This window comes from Rhinolophus ferrumequinum (genome assembly GCF_004115265.2).
Source record: "Rhinolophus ferrumequinum isolate MPI-CBG mRhiFer1 chromosome 15 unlocalized genomic scaffold, mRhiFer1_v1.p scaffold_54_arrow_ctg1_1, whole genome shotgun sequence".
NCBI lineage: Eukaryota > Metazoa > Chordata > Mammalia > Chiroptera > Rhinolophidae > Rhinolophus > Rhinolophus ferrumequinum.
The window spans coordinates 4,966,889-4,991,281 of record NW_022680357.1 but is presented as its reverse complement, the minus strand read 5'-3'; the positions used below and the strand labels follow the sequence as shown (position 1 = coordinate 4,991,281).

General features: G+C 50.5%; 1 protein-coding gene across 3 annotated transcripts; it reads left to right on the top strand.

Annotated features, from left to right (window-relative positions):
• The first annotated feature begins 1,663 nt into the window (after positions 1-1,663).
• On the top strand, positions 1,664-23,695 carry SLX4 (SLX4 structure-specific endonuclease subunit). 3 transcript variants are annotated; one of them, XM_033101377.1, is made up of 15 exons: positions 1,664-1,726; positions 4,000-4,728; positions 6,256-6,480; positions 8,397-8,586; positions 9,423-9,659; positions 11,752-11,954; positions 12,084-12,400; positions 12,984-13,209; positions 13,667-13,755; positions 14,701-14,847; positions 15,633-15,802; positions 16,767-19,039; positions 21,065-21,164; positions 21,731-22,147; positions 22,587-23,695. In XM_033101377.1, exons 2-15 carry the CDS (start codon positions 4,383-4,385, stop codon positions 22,984-22,986), a joined length of 5,340 nt encoding a protein of 1,779 aa, XP_032957268.1. In that variant the 5' UTR covers positions 1,664-1,726; positions 4,000-4,382; the 3' UTR covers positions 22,987-23,695. The 3 variants fall into 3 exon arrangements, with proteins under 3 accessions (XP_032957268.1, XP_032957266.1, XP_032957267.1); XM_033101375.1 differs by having other exon boundaries at positions 4,000-4,776; XM_033101376.1 differs by lacking the exon at positions 1,664-1,726 and adding an exon at positions 1,793-2,105 and having other exon boundaries at positions 4,000-4,776.
• Positions 23,696-24,393: the final 698 nt, after the last annotated feature.

Sequence of the window (24,393 nt, the reverse complement as noted above, 5' to 3'; positions counted from 1 at the left end):
GTGCTGTCACCCACTCACCTCTATAAAGTAAAAATCTGCCAGTACAAATGAGACACCCCACCCCACCCATGCCTCTGTGCTGCCTACCGCTCTTGTGCTGTCTACTTAACTGATCCAACTGGAAACCATATTACAAACTAACTTAGGTTTCCAAAACCATGTTACAATTCCTAAACTCCTTCATACAGAAAAAGATCTTGGAAGTGCTATTAGCATTTGACACTCCCTACTCAGAACTAAATGTAGTATGACCCAGCAATTACACTCCTAGTTATATATCCAAGAGAAATAAAAACACAAAACTTGTATATGAATGTTCACAGCATTGTTTATAATAGAAAAAAGCAAAACAGCCCAAATGTCCATCAACTGATAAATAAATAAACAAACGTGGTATATCCATACAAGGGAATATTATTCAGCCATTAAATTAATCCATTCAAGCTACATGGATGACCCTTAAAAAAGCCAGACCGAAGAGGCCACATATTGTATAAATCCACTTATATAAAATGTACAGAATAGGCAAATCCATAGAAACAGAAAGTACATCAGTGATTGTCAAGGGGGAATGGGGAGTGACTGCTAACCGGTACCAAAATTATTATCTGGGGTTATAAAATATTCTGGAATTAGTGATGATGGTTGCACAGCCTTGTGAATGTACTAAAAATGGCTGAATCATACACTTTAAAGGGGTGAACGTTATATGTTAATTACATCTTTTTTTTAAAAAAAAACCTGTGTCTTCCCTCCAAACCTACTCGTCCTGTATTCCATTTTCCAGTGCTTGGGACCACATTCCACTCAGGTGCTCAGGCCAGACTACTACAAATTGTAACGAATAATTAGGTCACAACAATTCAAACGTCTTACTATTTCTCCATTTTCTCCACTCCAACTCCTAAATTCAGGCCATCCTCATTTCTCACCTAGATTATTGCTGCCTCTTAAAGGGCGCCCCCGTCTTAACCTCAGATCCATTTTTCCAATGCAACTAGAACGTCCTTTAAAAACAAAATCTTCAGTGGTTCCCAATGACCCCAGGTTGAAGTTCAAACCTTAGTATGATTTATAAACTCTCTCCGATTTCAGCCTGTGGCGAACCCCTCCAACCAAGCTGGAGACCCTGGGTATCACCTCGGCCTCCGCACGCGTTAGCTAGAGGGGATGACCCTCTAGCTAATGCCTCCCCACCTGCAGGCCACCACCTGCTCGCTACCCCCGGGAAGGAAGCTCTCCCGCCCGGTCGGGTCGCCTTTGGTCTATCTCTAAACGCCCCTCTCTCCGTTTGGTCTTGGGCTCTTCAGGCAGTTGCGGTATAAGGGCCGCCATTGAATTCGCAACCATTGGCCGTGTGAACCGTGGTGGACCCAAACTTCAACTTAAACCTGCGGCGGTGCCCTGAACTCACCCCGACTCTTCTTCAACATTTACTAGACTTTGCCGGGCGCCGCCGCAGCAGCAGCCACCGCCACCACCTAGACCAACAGCCACAAGACCCTGGGACGCCAAGCTCCGCCTCGCCTCGCCTCGCCTCGCCCCGCCTCACGCCCTCCGGAAATGCTCTTCATGGCGCGCTCAGGCCGCGGAGGAGTATGGGAAGCGAGCCTCCCCGACCGCTCTGCACCTGCGCACACACAATTCTCCGCGGGGGGCGGGAGCCGGCCGGCGCAGGCGCAGGCGCGAGGGTCTCGGTAGAGACGGTGCCGCGGCGGCGCCGGAGGTAGGAGGAGCTGGGCTTTGGGGCTAGGAGTCTGCACCCGGGAGGAGGTCCAGCCACCACTGGCCTTTCTCTCTCTCCGAAGGGAGAATCACCTTTTTTGCCTGCCTCCAGCCGCGGTGTAGAGGCAGGAGCCGAGTTTGGGTGGAGAAGGCCGGGGCCGCCTGAAGGGAGGAGAAGCGGGGGGATCCGGACACCTACGGAGTCACTGCCTGGGGGTCAGTGTGGCGATCGGAATTCGCCATCAGAGTCCTTGGCAGCCCTTCCCTAGGTTGAGCCCTCTGACCATTTCCCGTGTGTCACCAGGTTGAGGGGAGAGGGAGGGTCCGCGCCTCACCTGCCCATTCATTCATTCCGCCTCTGCTGTGAGCCCGGCGCTGCGGTAGGTACAACGCTGAGCAGGCACAAGTCTCCCGCCCTCTGGAAACTTGCGGTCTCCTAGGACCCGTTACTTCCTTCAACAAATACTAATTGAGCACGTATATGAGATAGACTGTTTTAAGACTAATAATAACAGAGATGTGGAGACAGGGTAGTGTGGCGGATGGAATTTGCTCTAGCTTCCCACATCCAACAGGATAAAATTCAGTTTGGTTAGTGTGACGTTCCAGGTGCTCGGACACTGATCTCTGCTTCTCCCTGAAGCCTTCTCTCCCACCACCACTTTCTCTTTGCTCCGATTGTATCTTTGCAGTTAATTAAGTCAACAAATAATTGTCGAGCACTTTTTACAAGTCAGGCGTCTATCAGCCAAAGAATACGAAGTAAAATAGATGAGTCTGTGCCTTCCTGAAGTTTTGAGCTTAGTAGGAGACAGGTAACAAATAATGAATAAAAATATAAAGAGGTGATGCCCTGGATCCCCACTGCCTGGATTTGATCTCACCCCCACCACTTCAAAAGCTGTATGAACTTGAGCCAATTCCTCATTCTTGTGCTTGATTCCTTGCTGTAAAGAAGGGATGACAGTAGATTCTACCAAATAGGATTGTTGTAAGGATTAAATGAGTTAGACTTGTAAAGCAATTGGACTGATGCCTGGCATACAGTAAGCATTCAATAAATGTTATCTATTATATATGATTATAACCTGTGCTAAATGCCATTGTGAAAACTGATGGAAGAAAATAATAGGGGTAGAGAAGGTCTATTTAGACAAAAGACGAGGGGAAGCTTCTCTAAGGAGCTGACGTGGAAGATGTGAATGAGCCAGCCATGCAAAGTAGATTGTAGGTATGTGTGTCTGCCCAGCTCTGGAAGAGTAGATAAGTAATCAGATTACTTGGACAGTGGAGATTGCATTATTGTATTTGAAATGAACTTTCTGCCATTGGGTTATTCAATTTTTATTTTTGAAAACCACTAAACTGTGCTGATGTAAATAATGACGCCTGTAACGCCCAACCTTTGCATTTGGGCAGCATTATAGTCACCTGAGTTTGGAGAGCTCTTGCTGGGGTGAGAGGATGGAGAAAGTGGCCTTTTTTTTATTTGGAATATTGATTGTATCAATGAAGAATCAGCTTCCTGTGTTCCTATCTTTTGTTTGTTCCTCTCTCCTGCGAGTTCAAAGGCATTTTTTCTCTCTCTCTGTCTCTGTCTCTCTCTCTCTCTCTCTCTCTCTCTCTCTCTCTCTCTCTCTCTCATTACATCGCCTGTTGATAAAGTGATAGAGCTTCTAATAGCTAAGAGATAGTTTTTCTGGATTTGAGAATCATCATATTTCTATGGTGACTGCCCTTTATGGGATTCATTCCCCAGATTTCAGCAAAAACAATACTCTTCCAAAATTTTGAAGATAAAGAAGAGCACACTACCAAAAAAAAGAATGAAGATCTTGGAGTCACTAGACCTGATTTTAAATTCTGGCTCCAATTCTGACCTTCACTAAAGAAAATTGAATTCCTAACGTGAAAGGGCGTGTGGATGTGTACACACAGAGGTGAAGCCATCTGGTTATACCCAATGAACATAAGCCCATTCTAGTTCAAAAATTTTGTAACAAAGGAGTTTAAGATTTTGTTATCAAGTGCTTGTTTCCATAAAACAGTTCTGCTGTGAAAGAACAAGCTTTGCAGGTTTCTAGACACCACCCCCCGGTTGCATTGTGATGTGCTATAGGATGATGGGTCTGTGTTAGTCTGTGTTAGTACCTGAGTATTTGACAGGGGTATTGTTACTCCCATACTCCACATGCTCTTGTACCTTCCTGGAAGAAATGGCATAAAATGACAATATCTGTCTAATTACACTTAGATGCTTTTGGTTTTCCACAGATGTGAATTAAATGAACCAAGCGTGCTTTATTGCCATGCAGATCTTGGAGAATAACCTGAGCACCAAGTTCATATGTATTCTATCTCAGAGGCATCTATTGGACAACAACACCTCTCAGATGTGAACTTTAACAGCGGGAAGCTTTAAACATGCTATTTAACACAGGTTCAATTTGAAGAAAGACTTTTTAAATCCTTATAGAAGGGAAAATAGTACTTGTTGCTCAATTGTGCAAACTCTCCAGGTATCTCAGTGAGAAGTAGAGAGGAACCCTAATGAAGCTGTGAGTCTGAATGAGGCCCGACTAGGCTCATTCTCGGGTTCCCGGATCAACCCTCACTCTTCTGAAGACCAGTTTCAAGAAAGCCTTAAAACTGCTCAGATGATGGATGAGTCAGATGATGATTTTAAGGAACTCTGTGCCAGTTTTTTCCAAAGGGTGAAAAAGAATGGCACCAAGGAAGTGTTGGCGGAAAAGAAGACACAAAAGACCTCAAACAGCTCTCAGATAGCAAACAAACTGAAAAGGACCAAACCAGCTGCTACAAAGAGCAAAACCCTTCACGGCCCCAGGGAGAGGAAAACTCGATCTGGCAGCCAGGCCCCAAGGACTAAAAAGCAAGGGGCACCCAAGTGGCAGGAGAGTGAACCAGCTCCCCCTGAGAATGGAGAACAAAGTGTGCTTGCTTCTACTGTGCTCCAGGAGAGTGCACGGAGCACCCAGACAGGTAACCCAGCCAGAAATACTGCCAGAACTTCCAGAGAGGAAAACCGAGGTGATTGGTACTATTTTGAACCAGGGGTCGAAAAACTTTCTGAAAAAGGCCAGGTAGTATGTTTTTTTTGCCTTTATAGGCCACGTAGTCTCTGTCGCAAGTCCTCAACTCCCTAAACAATATGTAAGCTAATGGGCTGTGTTTCAACAAAACTTCACTTACAGAAACAGGTGGCCAGCCTGAGGACCATAGTTTGCCGACTCCTGGTTTGTTTGTTTGTTTGTTTGTTTGTTTAAATTTATTTTTTTCAGTTACAGTCGACATTCAGTATTATTTTATATTAGTTTCAGGTGTACAGCATAGTGGTTAGACATTTATATAATTTATGCAGTGATTCTCCCCAATGCTGACTCCTGTTTTAAACAACAGTCAAAAAATCTAACCCCGGTGCATTTTCCATGATTCTGTTTGAGGCCCTCTGCTCTTTCAGTTTCTTATTAATGTTTACGTTATGTAGTTGACATCACTTACATGAACATGAAAATAATGCTGCTCTCATTTTCTCAAATTCATTCCAAAGTGGGTGCCATACGAGTTTAAGTCTCAGGAGAACTTTCAGGTCCTTCCTTTCTCCTCCAAATACTTTTTATTTTTTATTTATTTTTTTGTTGTTGGTTCGTTTGTTTAGAGCAGCTTTCTTACCCTGCTGCCCTTGATGTACTGAACCATATGCTTAGCACAGTCTTTATGCAGAGCTGAAAACCAACCTTGCATGTATAATAACACAGCACAAGATCTTTGGGCCCCTGAGTTCTGTTTCTAAATTTTTCTCACCTTCACTTCCTGATCTTAAATAATATTTTTTACCTAGTGTGGTCAGCATGACCTCTCAGTGGTGTGGTGGTAAAGATAGCTCACAGACACTGTCGTAAGACTTCAATAACGTTGCTGAAACGTTTTTGGTCTTTCATGCTCCCTCTTTGAGAGTCTAGTGAAAGCTATGAATGATTCCCCCAGAAAACTGCACACCCCCATACACACCTGCGAAATTGACATACATCTTCAAGGACTGGTGGATCCCCGCTGGAGGCCATCTGCGGACACCAAGTTAAAGGAGAACTTCTGACCTAGAAAGACAGAAATGTTTGTCATTAGTACTTCTTTAATAACAGCTTTACAGAGGGATCATTCGTATTCTATAAAAGTCACCCTTTTAATGTATATAGTTCAGTGGTTTTAGTATGTTCAGAGTTGTGCAACCATCAGCCCCACCTAATTTTAGAACATTTTTATCACCCCAAAAATACAGCCTGTGCTCATTAGCAGTGACCCCCACCCCCCCCTGTCATAGATGTTTAGGACACGTATGTTACCACAGTGACATTACCAAGAGACAATCAGTCCTATTCACACTTGAGAGTTAAACCTAAACTAGGTGGTAAAGGCCCCATTGAAACTTGAATCTAACCTGTATCTGGTGCAAGAGTCTTTTGTTTCTCCAGCTAGAACAGAGCCTGTGAATATTTTCTTCCTTGCCAGAGGCTGCCCCCAGCAGCAACTCCCAGCTGCCTCCTTCCTGTCTGACTGCGATGGTGCCAAGTCCCTCCAAACCCCGGGCAGCCGAGCTGGTCCTACAGCGAATGCAGCAGTTCAAGAGAGCAGACCCCGAGCGTTTGAAACACGCTTCAGAAGGGTGCCCCCTCCAGGCTGCACTTGAAGAAAATGTCCCAAAGGGCCCTGGAGAGGCGATGACAGCAGGGAACGGTATGATGGAGTGTTCTGTCTTCCCAGCAGGAATAAGTTCTAACTCAGGAGGAAGGGAGGCAGGAAGGAACCAGCCTTCATTGCATTTCTGCTGAGGGCGGGCTCTGACTGGCCTACCTTTGCCACATCATTGTATCTAGCTGGAGAACGAAGGGTCCCTTGGGGCATTTTTCGCTTAGTTTCTATGACAAGATACCTCTTCCTCTTTTTTTTAATATTTACATTTTACTATGAAATTTTCCCATACAGAACAGTCAAAAGAATGTATTACAATGAAATCCCTATATCCTCAACCTAGAATTGACAATTGTTAACATTTTGCCATATGTTTTTTATGTCTCTATAAACACACACGCTTCTTCTGTACCAATTGAAAGTAAATTATAGACATCATGACACTTTACTACTTGATTCTCCTACAGAATCACAACACCGGTCATTATCACACCTAATTCCATAATATTGCCTGGTATCCAGTTCATATTCAAATTTCCCCAGTTGTCCCAAGGATAGCTTTTATAGCCAGTTTCTTTTTTTCTGCATGAGGATTTGTCAGAACTATAAATTTACACACTGCATATGGCATAGGGCTCAGTAGTCTCTTAAGGTCTAAACTCTAGAACAGTCTCTTTGTCGTTTTGTTGTTGTTGTTTAATGATACTTTTTGAAGAGTCTAGGATAACTGACTTTTAAAATTTCCTACTTTCTGGATTTGCTTATTTCTTCATGGTGCCATTTAACCCCTTCCTGCAGCCCCTGTTACGTTACACTCAGTGAGCTAGAGGTCTGTTGGCCCCAGGGTGAACAGTTTGGCAACAGCGTTTTGCAGGTGCTGTGCCCTGCGTATTGCACCATCCCAGGAGACACATAATGTTGGGTGGTTCCACTCTTTATCCCATAAACAATATGAATCCTCATCTCTGACGAAAATATATAAAAGGAAACGAAACAGGAAGAAACTGTATTGACAGACCTACTGCTAATGACCATGTAGTCTCTTGGTGTTACATTTGCAGATTTCACCTTAGGAGCACTGAGTCGTCTCAGGCTACCCATAAGGACCATGGATAGTGATGTGACATCTACCGTGGCCTCTGTCCTTGAGCACCCAAGGGGTAAAGAGGAGTCGTTCAGCCAGTACATGAGCCTAGCACTTCCCCTACATATGACTCGGTTCCTTCCATATATCTTCACATCATACCCAGTAATGCTCAGGCAAGAGAAACTATTGCTTTGTCAAAAAAATATAGGGCACCAAAATAACGCGGGATGCTTTTCTGGCTTTGGTGGAAAGAGTGATAGGCCATAGGAATATTTAAGAGATTTATGAAGCTCTCAGGGCATATCCCTCATAATCACTGAGAGTCTGCTCCAGCAGTATCAGATGTGACAGGGCCACAGCGGTGGGCATGGCCACCCTGGGAGCCATCTCCAGGCATTTCACTGTGACCTGGTTCTTCTAGGATGGGCATCAAAGGTCACAGCAGTAGGAAAGGTTGAGCTTGGAAGAGAAAACCTAGATTTGTTGGAATAGGAGCCTTGTAACCTGGCATGCCCGAGGCAGCCGATTTTAGCAGCAACGGGAAAAACGAAAGGCAAGTTCTCTAGGACCTTGCTACTCAGAGTGGTCCTGGACCATCAGTATCGGCCTGACCTGGGAGTTGTTAGAAGTGCAGGACCTCAGGCTCCACCTAGGTCTCCAGAATGTGAACCTTCATTTTACCAGGCCTCCAGGTGATTGTTACACATATTGAAGTCTGAGAAGTACTGTTCCCAGGGCCCCGTTTAGTACACAGTTTCACTGGATGGTGCCAGGTCTGGTTTCTTCACACTCCCCTCGGGGTCCGTGCTCTGCGAGTTCTGACAGACACGCAGAGGCCTGAGATGAGCCTCATGGATCTTTTGCCTCTCCACAGGGGCTGGACCCTGGCTCCCGGCCACAGAGAGTGATGCTGCAGTGGCCTTGGCCCTACAGCAGGAGTTTGGGCAGGAAGGAGCATCTGCACTTGACAATAGCGTGGAGGAAAAAGGATTGTTCTTCTGCCAGATCTGTCAAAAGAACCTCTCGGCTATGAATGTGACACGAAGGGAGCAGCACGTGAACCGGTAGGAGCAACTCAGCCGTAACCTCTCTGTGGTCAGCTTTTCCGTGGGTGTGACCAGATCTAGGGGCCCCTATGGCTATAGTGGGAATCTTGAGGTACCTTAACATGACAATACCGTGTTGTTGTCAACCTGTTCTTGCTTTTTTTTAAAAACAGCATTATCGACATAATTCACCCATTTAGAGTGAACAATTCACTCTAATTCAATTTTAGAACATTTTCATCATCCCCAAAATAAAACTTGCACTCACTCCCCATACCCCTTCCCCAGCCCCTGGCAACCATTAATCTGCTTTCTGTCTATGGATTTGCCTATTCTGGACATAAATGGAATCACACAATATGTGGCCTTTTGTGTCTAGCTTCCTTCACTTAGCATAGTGTTTTCAAGGTTCATCCACGTTGCAGCCTGTGCTTCATTCTTTTTTATGGCTCAGTAACATTCCCTTGTATGGATAGACCACATTTGTTTATCCACTCATCCATTGATGGACATTTGATTTGCATTGTTTCCACCCTTGGGGTATTGTGAATAGAGCTGCTGTGAACATGCATTTCATGTGTTTGTTGGAGTGTTTTCAGTTCTTTTGGGTATATACTTAGGAATGGAATTGCTGGATCATATGGTGACCCAGTGTTTCATCAATCCTCTTTTCTTCAGCCACCTGGTTTAACAGATTCCTAAATTCCCTGTCTGGAGGCTGACTATACGGTGTGGAGGGACTGGCTTTGGGGGCACAAGCTTTGGCCCACAACATGTCATGTAGATGTGGATCATGTTTGCTTCGGTCCACATTACCGTGGAGGGTGGTTCTCCTGTATACTGTTTTCCTCCAGATGCTTGGATGAGGCTGAAAAGGCACTGAGACCTTCCGCGCCTCAGATCCCTGAATGCCCAATTTGTGGCAAGCCATTTCTCACCCTAAAGAGTAGAATCAGTCACTTGAAACAATGTGCAGTGAAGATGGAGGTTGGCCCCCAGCTCCTGCTCCAGGCCGTGCGGCTGCAGACAGCTCAGCTTGAGGGGACGTGCAGCACGCTGGCCCCAGCCCCGGCCCCCGCATTGGCATCGAGGTGAGTCAAATGAAAAGGAAGAAAATCAAAGTACTCTGATTTGCTTTTTTTATAAAAGGCCGTATGTGGTGCTGGAGGACAACAGAACCCTCTTTGATTCTGGAAATGAAACATGAGGGGTGGTAAGTCAGTCTCCACAGGGATTGAGGAGGGGACAAATTCTACACCCTCGAAGGCTTTGAAATGGTCCATGAGAGTGTGGGTGTGTCTGTGGAAACAAAAGGACCAGTTGAACTGGTTTCCTCAAGGTTCTTCCTGAGCGTTTTCCATTCTCAGGATCCTGCATGTCAGTGCCCTCTAGAGCAGCTAAGAATTCGCTAATTCACTTTACCACATCCATTTCATGTGTGGTACAGCCTGACTTCCACTCACTGTAGTCTGATTTTCATACTGTTAATATAAGGTTACTCAGCATAGTTCAAAGAGTTGGTGAGACAGAACCACAGGCTTTTCTTTTCTTAATTTGTATGAATTAAAAGCGTAAGTGTTCAAATAGGAGACCTGGCTGATGAAACAAGTTTTCAGCCTGCATGCCACAGGCACACAGGTGGTGGAGGGTCAAGTTTGCTCCCCGTCGCCCCTGCCCTGTGGACACCAGAGTAGACCCCAGCGTTCCAGGAAACACAGGCAGCGTGGGCTTGGGAATTCTATCCTCAGACAGCTGTCAAGAGCAAAGGGAAGGCCAATGGGCGGTTTGTGTGTCCCGGCCACTGCCTTGCACACAGTGCTGGGCATCTGAGCGGGGCCGGTGCTGAGATGAGGAGGGCAGAGGCTGACTCTTCTCTGGTGGGCCTGTCTGTTTGTCAGCACATCAGCACTAGAAGCGGATACTCAGAAGCCTTAAGGCTGAGAATAGATGTTACCTAAGCCATTGCTTGCCTTTTAGCGGGACCACACTGAAACTAGCTATTCAGATAAAACATATCTGCTTTTTAAATACCTCCTGCTTTTTAAAGAAGTGAAACAAGATGTGTGAGGGTCTTTCTAGAAGGTTGTTAGAGTAGAAAGCTACAAATGGTCACCCTCATTGAGACTTTGAGCCTCATCTGCCCTAACGCCAGTGCTGGGGCGTTTGGAACTCTGGGGTAATCAGGACTCCCTGGCTAGGACACATGTACCCCACTTACTCCTACACCCCTATACCCTTCACCTGCTTTCACCTGGGCCCTGGCCCTGCCTGCTGGGCCCAGCATATTGGGGTGGCTCCTTTCTTTCTTGGAGGCTGTGGTTATCATGGCAGACTCCCAGGAAGCTGGAACTGAATTGGGGCTCACTTAGATCTTCTGAGGTGATACCTGAGATTCTGGAGCCACTGTTGGCCCAGTGGAGAGCACCAGCTTTTATGAAAGCCAGAGGTGCTTCCAGAATAGCCTACAACTGCAGGGAAGGTGATCCTGGGTTTGCCCTCAGTTTCTTTCTTACCTTTATCCTCCTGCTACTTGTCCAGCCTGTTGGGAGTCAGCAGGCAGTCTAGGTTCTGTCCAGCCAGAAAATATTTCAGTAACTCTCCTCCAAGCCATATGTGTTACTGCACGTTGGCCTCCACGCTGGCTGAGCACGTTGGCGGCCCAAGCCGGGAGGCCTTTCCTTCAGGCCTTGGGCAGAGGTGCTGCCCTGTGGCCCCTGTGCACAGAAGGGATCCTTTTGTGGCCAGTGTGGCCAGGACCGCCTAAGGGGCATCTGAAGTATAGATGGGCAGAAGTTGGTGTAATCCAGGATGCCGAGTCGGAACCATCGAGTGCTGACTCCACCAGAAGGGTCTGGCCACACCTCGGGTGAGCAGGTACCGCTGACGGCATTATATATCCAGCGAGAACCTGATGGACAGTGTCACATGGAAGGACACAGACCTTCCTGTGTCTGGACCACACTGAACTTTTGGCCCAGGATGGCTGAGCTTACCTGAGGCATGGAATGAGCAGTGAACACCTGAAGCACCTGGTGCTTCTGTCTGACGGGTCCACATTTATCCCTTTCCTCCCTCAGAGGAGAAGGGTCCAGCCCACTCTGGTCCAGTGGGGAGCACCTCGGAAAAGGAAGTGCTCGTACCTCTGGCCATCAGTAACCTTTCTGTTTGCCTTTTAAACTTCAGCAGTCACACTGGCAGTCTGAAGCGGAAGGGAGCCCCCATCAAGAAGGAGCCACAGAAGAGACGGAAGGTCAACGAGCCTGAGGTGCCGTCTGAGGACCTGCTGGTGGCCATGGCTCTCTCCCGGTCCGAGATGGAGCAGAAGGCTGTGCCTGCGGTGCTCCGACTGGGAAATGCTTTTTCTGAGAGGACAAGACTGGGAACAGGTATGTGTGACCACAAGTGGTGGTCCCAGGGGGAGCCTGACTGAGCTGCCTCTGGCTGAAGGTTACCGCTAGGTATCAAGGTGCGTGGACAACTCCGTTATTCACTGTGTCACTTCTGTTTCTCTCTAGAAAAGAAGAGTCGCAAGAAGAAAGCACCCATTTCCCCACCCCAGTTGTTAGTCCAGGACTCGAAGACCACAGAAAGACAGATTGAGGATCGCGTGGCCCAGCTCTTTGCAGAGGAAGTGGAGTTGTCCAGCACACCACCCCTTCCTGCGAGCAGACTTTTAAAGGAAGGGCTGGAAAAGGCCAGCAGGTGTCTGCGACTGCCCGAAGGGAAGCAGAACTTTCTGTGGGAGGGCAGTGCCCTGACTGGGGCCTGGCCTCTGGAATCCTTCTACACACCAAGCCTGGTACCTCCCATGATGCCCCAGCAGCTCACCAAGGTGTGCCCTTCCTTCCGGCGCACCCGGGTGGGCTCTCGAGAGGGGGTGGCAGCTCCAGGATGACAGAACTGGGAATCAACAGCTGGCGGACAGAAAGTTCAAGAAGAAGGGGATGGGAAGGGAGGGGAGGAAGCCTAGGGGTGTCAGCCATAGCGCGTTTCTCTTTGCAGTGACTAGATGGCTCTCCTGGTAAGAACAGGGAGGACCACTGGTTCCCAAATGGACTGTGTTCCGGAGAATTTATTTAAAATTCAGGGTCCCAGGCTCCTCCCCCAGGAGGGCTGGCATAACCTGCCTGGGAAGGGGCCCAGTAACCAGACGAGCCTGATGCAGGCGGCCCTGGAGTCAGTACTCACTTGCTTAAGGCCATTTAGACAACATTAGGAGCACGGGGCCCCTAGGGACCTTTCCGTAGATGTGGATGCCACAGGCATGGCCTTCACTGTGACAGAGAAGCCTGCTGACAGTGATGGAGAAAAGCTTCTCAGGGTTGCTCTGGGCTGTGGCTGGCACCCTCAGGAACCTACTGTGTGATGGCTGCTGCAGCAGCCACATGGTCACTTTAGCTGCCAACTTCTTTCAGGGTGTCACACAGGAGCCCACGCTGCCACCAGTGCCACCAGACCAGCCACAGCTGCGCGTGCACACGCCACCTGCCCTCCACAGTGCTGGCCCCAGGAACCCATCGCCCTCCGCCAGCCAGAGGGAGCACCAGGCCCTGCAGGACCTCATGGACCTGGCAGGAGAGGGGCTGAGTGCCAGCCCGTGGCCCTGCAGTGGTGGCCCGGCCAGCTTGGAAGGGACCGAAGGTGAGACACTGGATGGGACACCGAGGCCAGCCCTGCCCTGTGGGCCCTCCCCTCCCTGTGACTGAGGCCATGGTAGCAGCTGAGATCTGAGGTTCCTGGGCTCATCCCCAAAGGAGAAAAATGCTTAGTTTCTGCAGTGCTTTCATTTTTCCCTCAAAGGTGAATGTGACATGGGTAAGTCTATCACCATTTTCCTTCAGCTTTAACCAAGGACAGCGATAGGTGAGCAAGTGATAGGTGGCCCACTCTATTTCACTATTCGCCTGTGTCCCTCTCTGTTGAGAGGGGGTGGCGGTAAAAGTGGTTTTTGGGCATCGCTTTCACTGAAGAAGTCCCTGAGAACAAGTACCTCCATCCGAGGCAGCTCTGGGGTCAGCTCAGCCCACAGTTGCTCTTTCTCTGGAGGCTGACATTGCTGGGAGGTGATGTTCTTTTAACCTGTGAATCTTCCTCTCAGGGATGGATCTCTCGTCCAGCGGCCTTCCACTGACGGGGTTTGTCCTGCCATCTGAGCAGCAGCACCTGGAGAGGGGCGACAAGGCTTCGGTGAGGACGGGGCTCTCCATGTGGCCGGGCCCCGCCCTGGCTCTGCGGTCTTGGCCATTCAGTATGGTCAGCTCACCACTGACCTCTATGCCCTTGCACATGTCCACTGGTCCCCTTGATAGCATTTGAGCTGAGCCAGGCAAGAGCCCACAGGAGCCTCCTGTGCCCCTCTTGGGGCTCTGTCAAGAGGCTTTGTCCCTTTTGTCATTGAACTCGGAGGGTATCTCAGTTGCTTGGGAGCCCAGAGGGACCACCACTATTCTGTGAGTTTACCTCCTCCAGCTGACTGCTCTGTGTACTGGTTTCTTAAAGTTTCATTCATTCATTCATTCATTCAGGACTCACTGTGCCCTCCGACGTGCAGGTGCTGGGCTAGCCTCCCCCTAAAGTTCATATTCCGTGTTGGTGATGAATTGGGTGAGAAGTTGGTTTCCCTTAGAGTGGACGTCACCCCATCAGTCTATCAGTATCACACCGAGGTCTCCTGGTGACCATGGCACACAGTCAGAAGGGACTTAGAGTTCCTCTTACCCGGGTCCCTAAACCACTTGGACGGGGGGGTAGGGAGGGAGTCTTCATCTGTTACATCAGGCTGGTGTTTCCTCACAGGGCCGTACAACGGTGTGTGTGAAATACTAGGCCTGACACACAGCGCTCAGAAGCTGCCGCTGCTGTAGCTCCATCTTTATTAGAACCACCATACCTGTCCACTTGCTGGTCCCTCCCATTTTACGCCTGGGAACTCAGTGTGATAGAGAATTTAAGAAGCTAGTGTTTTGCTGTTTCGTGTCACTCAGTGACTTAAGGAAACTTAAAGGTGGAACTCATGGTAGGAACCCTGTGGAGAGGAGCGCAAGGGTCCCGCCTGGCCACCCTAGCGCCGTCTCAGAACTTGTGCAGTTAGAGGCGAGCGACAGAGGGGACATGGCTGCTCTCCTGTTTCAGCTCTCCCTCGGTTTGCTGGTTGCTGACTTCAGTGCCATGGTCAATAACCCACACCTGAGTGATGTCCAGTTTCAGATGGACAGCGGGCGGGTGCTCTATGCCCACAAGTTCGTGCTTTATGCCAGATGCCCACTTCTCATGCAGTATGTAAGTACCCAGTGAACCAGCTGCTCCTCCGTGGAACCGTCCATCCTCCTCGAGCCTCCGTGTCCTGTCCTTGTTCCTCCCTCTCCCCTCTGCCTTCCTCTCCCTCCTTTTCTCTCTCTACCTCTTCACTCTCTGCCCAGACTCTCCCTCTTCCTGTCCCCTTAGCTCCCTGCTCCTGAGCCCCCCCACTCCTGCTCATCCCATGCGCTCAGCCATCTCCCTCCCTGCTCTCCTCTCACTGCCCTAAACGGTTTTTCCTCTCTGTTGCCATAAGGTTACGCTCCCATGGAGACGACACGTTTGAGGTTAGGAAGCAGTATGAGGAGATGCCCTCAGGACTGGGAAATAATCAGATTTCTTGTTCCATTGAATAAAAATCCTCCCCCCCAAAATTGGTTCTTTTTCTTCTGTTTGCATAATTATAAAGTCTTATAATCGACCTCTTTAAAGTTGAGCTGCTAACAGACATTTCTGTGCTGACATGTGTTTGATTTGAACAACATGTCACAGGAATCCAGGAAACTGCTATCAGTCTCTCTCAGAAAGTTCTAATGCCTTGATGTGTCTGTCAAGAGGGAACTAACTGGATTCTTGAACACATATCCCTGATTTGATTTTGAAAACTGCAGAAATCTTGGCCAATAAAATAGAGCGACATAGGCTCATGCTCGTCCTGGGCCTGAGGCTGTTGGTGAGAGACTCACAGGACACCCCCAGACCATCTGCTTCGCCCCAAGTCATGACTGTCCAGTCGATAAACCTCCTGTACTTTATTTCACCCTCAGGTAAACAGTGAAGGCTTCTTTGCTGTAGAAGATGGCGATCTGAGAACACAGCGCGTCCTGCTGAGTGACGTGAGCACCGAGGCCACCTGTGCGTTCCTGCATTATCTCTACACCGCGGACACTGGCCTGCCTCCGCAGCCGGCCCCTGACCTGAGTTCCCTGGCCCGCAGGTCCAGACAGTTCTTTCCAATTACTTCATGGCTTTGACATTAACTGCCAAGGATTACCAGGTTGAAGGCTCATGGGAGAGCCAGGGCCGAGTCCTTCCTGTACCTTTTAATCCCAAGTTTATGCCCAGTGGTCTCCTTGGACAAAGCATTTTTATAGGAAGTCTGGACTCTTGCATGAGAGCTGAGTGCTGCTTGAGGAGGCTTCTGCTGAGTCACCTGGCTTTTAGCTCCCTGGGCGTGATTAAGAGGGTGGTCCTCAGCCTCAGCTCCCCCCAACACTGCCGCTCCTCGATTATTCCACCACTGAGGCCGAACAATGGCAGTCCTTTCCCAAGTCCTAGAAAACAGAGTGGACAGAGGGCTTAGTCCATCTCTCATGAATCTGCACCTCCCAGCTTGTCCACACTGGTATCTCAGGAGAGGTGGCAGGTAGCTCAGCAGAAAAACGGGTTCTACCTCCTGCCAGGGCGTGAGGGCCTCTGGGATAAAACCTCGTTCCTCCAAGTCCACGTCACCCCTCAGATGCATTCTTGGGAAAGAACCAGCGCAGCCTCCGGGGTTTTAAATGTACCAATCAGACCATGGAGCCTTCAGGCAGGTGGCAGGCTGTTGCACCCACTGGCCTGCACTGACCCGTCACAGTTCTGGTCTGCATTGCTCTGGGTACCTTTCAAGGAAGCACGTGCTCCGCAGTTGTGCAGCACCCCATTTGTTACCTTCAGCCCAGCCGGATGCACCCTTCATGTTTGTGCAGTGGAGTTAGTGAGCCCAGCCTGAAAGGGTCACGAGTCTCTTTTTCTAGAACTGAGTGGCTGGGGTATGAGCATGGGCTCCCTTATTGCAGGAGAGCAGGGAGGAGGGCAGGCCTCCCCGGGAAGACTTCCGCTCCTGTCCTCGCCTGCTCTGGGGGCAGCCAGCTGCTTCCTGTGCAGGCTGCTGATGATGCACGGTGTTTCCTTTGCAGGTTTGGTGTGAGTGAGCTTGTTCACCTGTGCGAACAAGCCCCGGTTATGATGGATTCAGAGAGTGACCGATGGAAGGAGAAGGAAGACGAGGATTGTGAAAGCAGAGCGGAGAATTTCCAAGAACTCTTGAGGTCAGTGTGGGTAGGTGAAGAAGAGGAAGCAGAGGCCTTGTTGAAATCCGAGGGCCATCAAGAAGACAGAGAAAAAGTCAATGAAGCAGAAATGGAAGAAATTTATGAATTCGCAGCTACTCAGAGAAAGCTGCTGCAGGAGGAAAGAGCTCCAGAGATCAAGGAAGAAACTGACCAGCTTGTGGGGGAGGGTCGAGGTTCTGGGCGAATCCTAGCAAGCATCCAGGTTCCAGAACAGTCGGAAAACACAGAACAGATGGAATCATGTGGGCAGGGAAGAGATGAGGCCCCAGCCAAATGGAAAACTGCGAGACAATCCGTGCTCCTGCCACTCGAAGGCCAGTGTTCAGACGGGGAGGAGGAAGCAGAGGTGCCAAAGGAAGCATTGGATCATTCCAGCTCTAGCCTTCCTCAGGGCAGCCGGGCAGAGAGAAAGGAAGGCCCCTTTTTGTACTCAGTTGGTGATGATGAAAAACAGCCCTTTGCATCAACTCCAGGAGGACACCCTGAACCATCCCAAATAACAAGTGATCCCAAGGAAGGCAACGGCACTGTCGGGGAAAGGGACGTGGAGAGTTCCCGTGCCCCCACTCCCCGGCAGGCACCCATATTACACCCATGCTTCTTCCCATCACAGCCCCCTCCAGGCAGGAGCCCCCGCCGACCACACCCTCGCCCTTATCGCACAAGTGGCTCCTCCCCACCAATGCCCCAGTCGCAGGGCGGAGCTTCCAGGCTGGCCTCCCAGGACTCACCATCGAAGCGGAAGAGGGGCCGGAGCCTTCTCGCCCTACTTAACGATCCAGGCTGCCAGAAAGGCAAAGAATGTGGTTCCATGTTAGAATGCAAAAATAAAGGGATCCTGCTCTCCCCAGAGAAGTCTCCATCCATTGACCTAACCCAAGCAAAACCTGGCCATCAGAGCTCCAGATCTCAGAATTCTCCATCTACTGTGAACAGAGAAGATGAGGTTATCCTTTTATTGGATTCAGATGAAGAGATGGAGCTAGAACAAACCAAAATAAAGTCAGTTTTTAATGGTCCCCCGGAAGAAGGAAAAGTTCAAGAAGTTAGCCCCACATCCTCTGAGCTGTTCTCCATCATTGACATCGATGCAGATCAGGAACCTTCCCAAAGCTCACCAAGAAGAGAGGCTACGCTGCAGCAGGAGGAAGGGGGTTCATCGGGGAACCGGGGCTCTGTGGGGGACAGAGGGACCCCCGGGCGGTTCTTTGACCCTGTGGGCAGCCCCTATGAGGACAGCACCACAGACACCTCCTGGCTGGTGCCTGCCACCCCGCTGGCCAGCAGAAGCCGAGACTCGTCATCGCAGACCCAAATCACGGGCCTCAGGCCCAGGGCTTCAGTGGATCATATGGCTCAGCTCAAGCCCAGAGCCCCATTAGAAAACAAGGATGGAGCCGACGCTGCGAGCAAGTTTTCGGTAATCGTGCCCCAGACATCATCGTCGTGCCTAGGCCCTAGTGCTCCTGGAAGCCCTGACAGCAGAAGGCAGACCTACAGGAGCCCAACCAGTCCCCGCCCCAGGCACCACAAGCACTTTTCTCTCCCGGCTCCCTGTCCAGCCTCAGGAGGCCTTGCTGGTTTCAGCAGGCAGTTCCAGGAGCACTCGCCACCTAGGTCAAGCCTGCCGAATCAGGCCACAGCGAGTGAAGTGGTGGAGGTGGAAGACAGTGACGATGAGCAGGAGGTGGCCTCCCCTCGGGTGAGCGGCACCCCTCTGCTGGACAGCAACCCCCCCATTCCAGCTGACGACTGCTGCTGGCATGTTGAGCCCCTCTCACCAATTCCAATTGACCATGTGAACCTCGAGTGGACTGGCCCCCTGAGCACCAGCAGCCCGGGCGGGAGGGTGGGGGAGGCTCCAGGCAGTGGTGACTGCCACTCCCCCACACTCCTGGGCACCACCCCCATCCGAGGAAGCTGCCCGGGGGGCCGAAGGAAGTGTCAAGAGAAATCCCCTAGGACTGGCTCCCCTGGGAGCAGCGGGCTGAGCTTCTTGAATTTAGCTCTGTGGGACGATTGGGATGGAGAAGAACAGAAGTCTCCAGAGGTTCTTCCTCTGACCCAGACACCAAGTGCTGATCGAGCTCAGAAAACAGAAGGGTTAGAGAAGCCAAGTGAGTAGTGGAGAGGGTTGTCTGTCTTTTACACGAAGGGCTGGGGGGGAATCAGTAATGACAACACGGGGTGGTGATGCTGACAGCCTGCCGACTGTGGCAAGCCCCTTCCTTGCCTTACAGACCCCTCCCCACAGTCAGAGAGATTGGGCTTCCTGTCCAACATACATTTCTTAGCCAGTAAGTCGGGGCGTCCTAAACGTGCCTGGACCCTACGGCTCACCTGGGCACTTGTTAGAAATCCCTGCCTCTGGACCCCACTCCAGAATACTGAACCAGCACCTCCAGGAAACAACAAGACACACACCTCAGGGCAAGTGCAGTTCCTCAAAAAGTTACACACAGAATTGCCATTATGACCCAGCAGTTCCACTCTTTCGTATACATCCAAAAGAATTAAAATCAGGACTCAAACAGACCTGCGTTCACAAATGTTCACAGCAGCTCTATGCACAACAGCCCAGAGGCAGAAACAACCCAAATGTCTATCAGCTGATTCCATTGTACGTAGTCCTCCCATACAATGGAATATTGTTTAGTCATAAAAAGGAAGGAAGCACTGACACATGCTCCAACATAGGTGAACCCTGAAAACATAATGTTAAGTGAGAAGCCAGACACAAAAGACTGCATATATGATTCCAATTATATGAAATGTCCAGGACTGGCAAATCCATAGAGATAGAAAACAGATTGGTGGTTGCTAGGGGCAGAGGGGAGAATGGGGAATGACTGCTTGCTGGGCACAGAATTTCCTTTGGGGGATGAACATGTTTAGCAATTAGAGGTGGTGGTAGTACAATATTATGAATATACTAAATGCCACTGAATGATTCACTTTAAAACTTTATACTGTGACTTTCATCTCAATTTAATGAAAACAACAGGGCAAAACTAATAGGGGCAAGTATGGGAGGCCTGCTGTGGGCCTCAGTCCTTCCTGATGGCTTCAGAGGAGGAAGCCACATCCCAGCTCATTTCAGTGCCAGGGGAGACTCAAAGCACCCAGTGTCGGCCCCTCCAAGTGCTGCCCCCTCTCCCCAGCTGGGCAGATCCAGGAGGAGCCAGGAGGGGCAGGGTGGCACTGAGCAGGGCCGGGCAACAGGAAAGCAGAGCGGACGGGCTGAGCATCTGCCTGCCACCCGGCGTTTCATTTCCTCTTAAAATCCTAGGCCAACTGGGCATCATCGACTGGTGCGCTCAGTCTTGAGTGAGCACCAGAGTCGCCTGGAGAGCTTCTTAAAGCACATGTGGCCAGAGCTTCTGCTTCAGGAGGTGTGGGGTGCGACCGAGAATTTGCATTTCTAACTGGTTCCCAGGTGGTGCCGTGAGAACTGCTGCAGGAGACTTTAGAGTAGGGGACCTTAGTCAGCATCTGAGACAGGCTTCAAGGGGTGATATACTCTGAAATTATATACAGGATTTTGTGCATTTTTCAGGAGACAGAGCCTATTGTTTTCATGGGTGTTTCAAAGGGCTCAAGGCTCATAAAAAGGATAAGAACCAAAGTCTATCTGTTCCTTATTGTCCCACTTGTCTTCAAAATACTGATTTCTTTTTTAAAAATAACAACTTTATTGAGGCATTATTCACATACCATAAAATTCACCCTTTAAAATGTACAATTCAGTGGTCTTGAGTATACTCAGTGTTCTGCATGCATCACCACTATCTAATTCCAGAACATTTTCATTACCCCCCAAATAAGTCCCGTACCCATTAGTAGTCACTGCCATTGCCCTGTCACCCCAGCCTGTGGCAACCACTCATCTGCTTCTGGCCCGTTCATACAGCACCCGCACCGCACGATAAGGCTGTCGTGGCCCTTATCGTGCTGGTGACGCTTTCCGACAGGAAAACACGATGCAGAGACAGACAGTGAAGGGATGGATGTCACTGCTCTCCTCAAGCACACGGAGCCTGGGCTTTCTTCAAGTGCAGTATTTCTCTTAGTGACACTAATGGTCAGAAGAGGTTATCCCAGGTCCCTTGTGCTGAAACGTGTTTCTCTGTTCCACCCGGAAGGTGCTAATCGGAGGAAGAACTTGCCCCCGAAAGTGCCCATAACACCAATGCCACGGTATTCCATCATGGAGACCCCGGTACTGAAGAAGGAATTGGATAGGTTGGTGGTGTTTTTGAATGCTTGCTTATTCGTGCTCCCCTTCATCCTGTGAGTGACCACAGCTCAGTGAGGCTGACAGCAGAAGGACCCTCCATGAGCCCCACCCCGGGCTCTGGTGGTGGGGGCCACTGGGGGAAGGGGAGGTGCATGCCTGCCGGCTCTCTTCGTGCTGTTCCCTAAATTACCCAGGCCTCGAGAAGCTAAGAAATGAGACTCCTCCGGTTACCCATCAGGTGACAGGTCTCCATGTGCCACGTGGATGGAGATGGGCCCTAGCAGTCTAAGTAAGGAGATTTGATTTTGAAAAGAACATCAAAACTATCACATCCCAATGAATGTTGCTCTTTACCTTGGGCCTGGTGAAGTCATTGCCACCACTATAGCTCAGAACACGGAGAATAGCCCTTCTGGAATATTCTTCAGAGTAAGCTCAATTGGCATGCAAGACAGACACTCATCTTTGTATGCTCGTAAAAACCAGGCATTTAAGATTTCAGTTACACAAAGCCATTAATTTGTTGATAATTATTTGCTCTTTGCTGAAGTTCACCTGTTTCCCCATTCAGGTTTGGGGTCCGCCCTCTGCCTAAACGCCAGATGGTCCTGAAACTGAAGGAGATATTCCAGTACACTCACCAGACGCTGGACTCAGACTCTGAGGACGAGAGCCAGTCCTCACAAGTGCCCCTGGAGGCTCCTTGCAACCAGACCCATGCCACCAAGACCTCTAAGGCCTCAAGGGCAGCTGGATGTGCCAGGCTGGAGGCCACTTCTAACCCCATTCCCAAAAGGGCCAAGGGACCTGCTAAGACCAAGGCCCCCCGGCATCAAAAGCAGCAGCCAGGTGGAAGCATCCCCCCGCTGAGCACGTCACCAGCTGAAGAGGTGCCCCTAGGCCCTGAAGGTGAACCCCAGCTCCCAGCCTCCCAGAAACCCACAGCCACCTCTGCGGACGGCAGTGACAGCTCCTTTAGCTCACAAAGGTAACCAGGTGGCAGGACAGGGCAAGTGGCTTCATAGGTCCTCTTACCAGTGGGTCCAAGAGTTGGCGCAGTGAGGCATAATGGCCAATGTTCAGAAACCCCAGTTGCCTCTGGGTTTGAACTACAGGAAGCGCAGACGGGATTAAAGGGCAGTCCCTGGGCACCTCCTGAGCAGACCTTTGGAGCTCCCGTGTCCTCAACCCACAGTACGTGCCCTCGACGGGGGCCAGCTGCTGGTGATGGAAGTATCTGGCTGAGGACAAGATCCTACTCAGGCCAGCAGCAAGAATGCCAGGGACACAGCACTGGGGGGTCATCCATACCATATGCCAGGCTCCTCAGGGGACATAGAAACACTCCACTCCTTCCTTCAGAGAGGCTCTTGGTCTTGGGGGCTGGAGGGAAGGGGTATCGCAAAATGTCGTCTGCTTCTTTCTAGTTCTTCTTCCTGTGAGTTTGGAGTGGCCTTTGAGTCTGCAGGAGAAGATGAGGAGGGTGAGGAGGGGGTCAGTACTTCGCAGGCAGCCGTCCAGGCAGGAGCCACGGAGGAGGCAGTGCGGCGCTACATCCGCTCGACACCAGCTCTCTACCGCAAGGTCCTGCTCTACCAGCCCTTTGAGTTGGCGGAGCTGCAGGCTGAGCTGAAGCAGCAGGGCATCCGCATGGCCACAGGGAAGCTGCTAGATTTCCTAGATGCCCACTGCATCACCTTCACCACGGCCGCGGCCCGGAAGGAGAAGCTTGAGAGGAAGAGGCGGCAGCCTGTGGGCAAGAAAAAGGGGGGCAGAGCCAGACAGCCCATCCCCCACTCTCCACCGATGGCCGTCAGCAGCCTGTGAGGGTCAGCAGCCAGGTCTCCACAGGCGCTTCGGGCCTCGGGACCATATCCGCGCCCCGTGAAGATGACTGCAGTAGCGTGGGTCAGCCTCCTCTCCACTCCGCTTCCTGGAGTGGTATTCAGGGCATGTTACCCACTGGATTTAGGGCCCCGGCCTCCTCCCTCTGTCGGTGCCCACAGTTTGTTTCCCTGTAGCCCCGCTAGGCCAGTGTGTGTTTGAGAAGGGCATGGGCGACCACCAGCTGGCCCAGGTGAGGCCTGATTCTTTCGCGCTCTCCATCCATCAGTTGCGTTGTCCGTGTCCTGAGATGGAGGACCAGGTCCCGCCTGCTTTGCCTGTCTTCTCAGCATTCGTGCTGTAATCCCAGCCTCCACCAGCAAACCGGGTGTCCACAGGCCTCCCGCACTGCCGTGCCCCAAGTCCTCTGCTGGCCCAGCCATCCTGCCCAGACACCTGTGACTGTCACCAGGAGTCTCTAAACTGGACAGAGCAGAAGGGCCGAGCACAGCTCTGAAGCCCCCCAAACAAGCATGTTCTTTGTGACCTGGTTCGGTTGGTGTGTGTTAAAGCTGCCTCCAGCCTCAGGAGCGGTGTGGAGCACAGGTGAGACCCAGAAAAGAAGAAGAGTTTGGGTCTCTGTATCCTTGTGAATGTCTTGTCTGTTTTAAATACAGTGCAGTCCATTTTATATGATGTGCAATAAAAACAAAAAGGCTTTATGAAAACTTGCCCTATTCTCCCCTCTAGAAAAAGAACAAGGGAAGCGAGCTGTGAGCTTCATCCACAGCACCCCGCTGCCCCCCACGTATGTCTGCAGAAGGCCCTGTGTCTGTTCTTCACCTCCAGGGGTAACCCAGGTCTGCTGGCCCCTCATTTCGCGTTGGTTCTCCATGTCCTTTCATGCACACAATTGTCTCTCCGTACACCCACATTAAGAGCGCGGAGCTCAAACCCGTGATGCTCAAAGAAGGCCCAAGGCTCAGCAGCGCCCCCTGGGCTTTGTCACAGGTGGAGGCTCAGGCCGCCAGACCCACTGAATCTTAAGCTCTGGCCTGTGTGCAGGGCCCTGGGAGAGAGTTCAGAAACAAGTTGGTCCTCTGGTCATCTAGTGGAGGAGACAGACTCTGGCCTGTCCTGTGCCCGATGTGAGGGCCAGTGCTCAAGTGGCCCGAAGGGACCGCTTCCTGGAGAAGGGGTTTGTAAGCTAGGCCTCAGGTGCTCAGCATTCGGGGAGGTGAAATGGGATTCCTTGAACATGTATTGCGTCCTGGTTCATGACCAGGTGGAAAGGACGCGGCCCTCCCTGCACACGCTGCCCGGGGCTGCTGATTAGAGGGACACCAGGGCTCAGGTCACACAGCTAATGGTAGATGCTGCTTTGATCAAACTCAAAACGGAGTCTGGCCT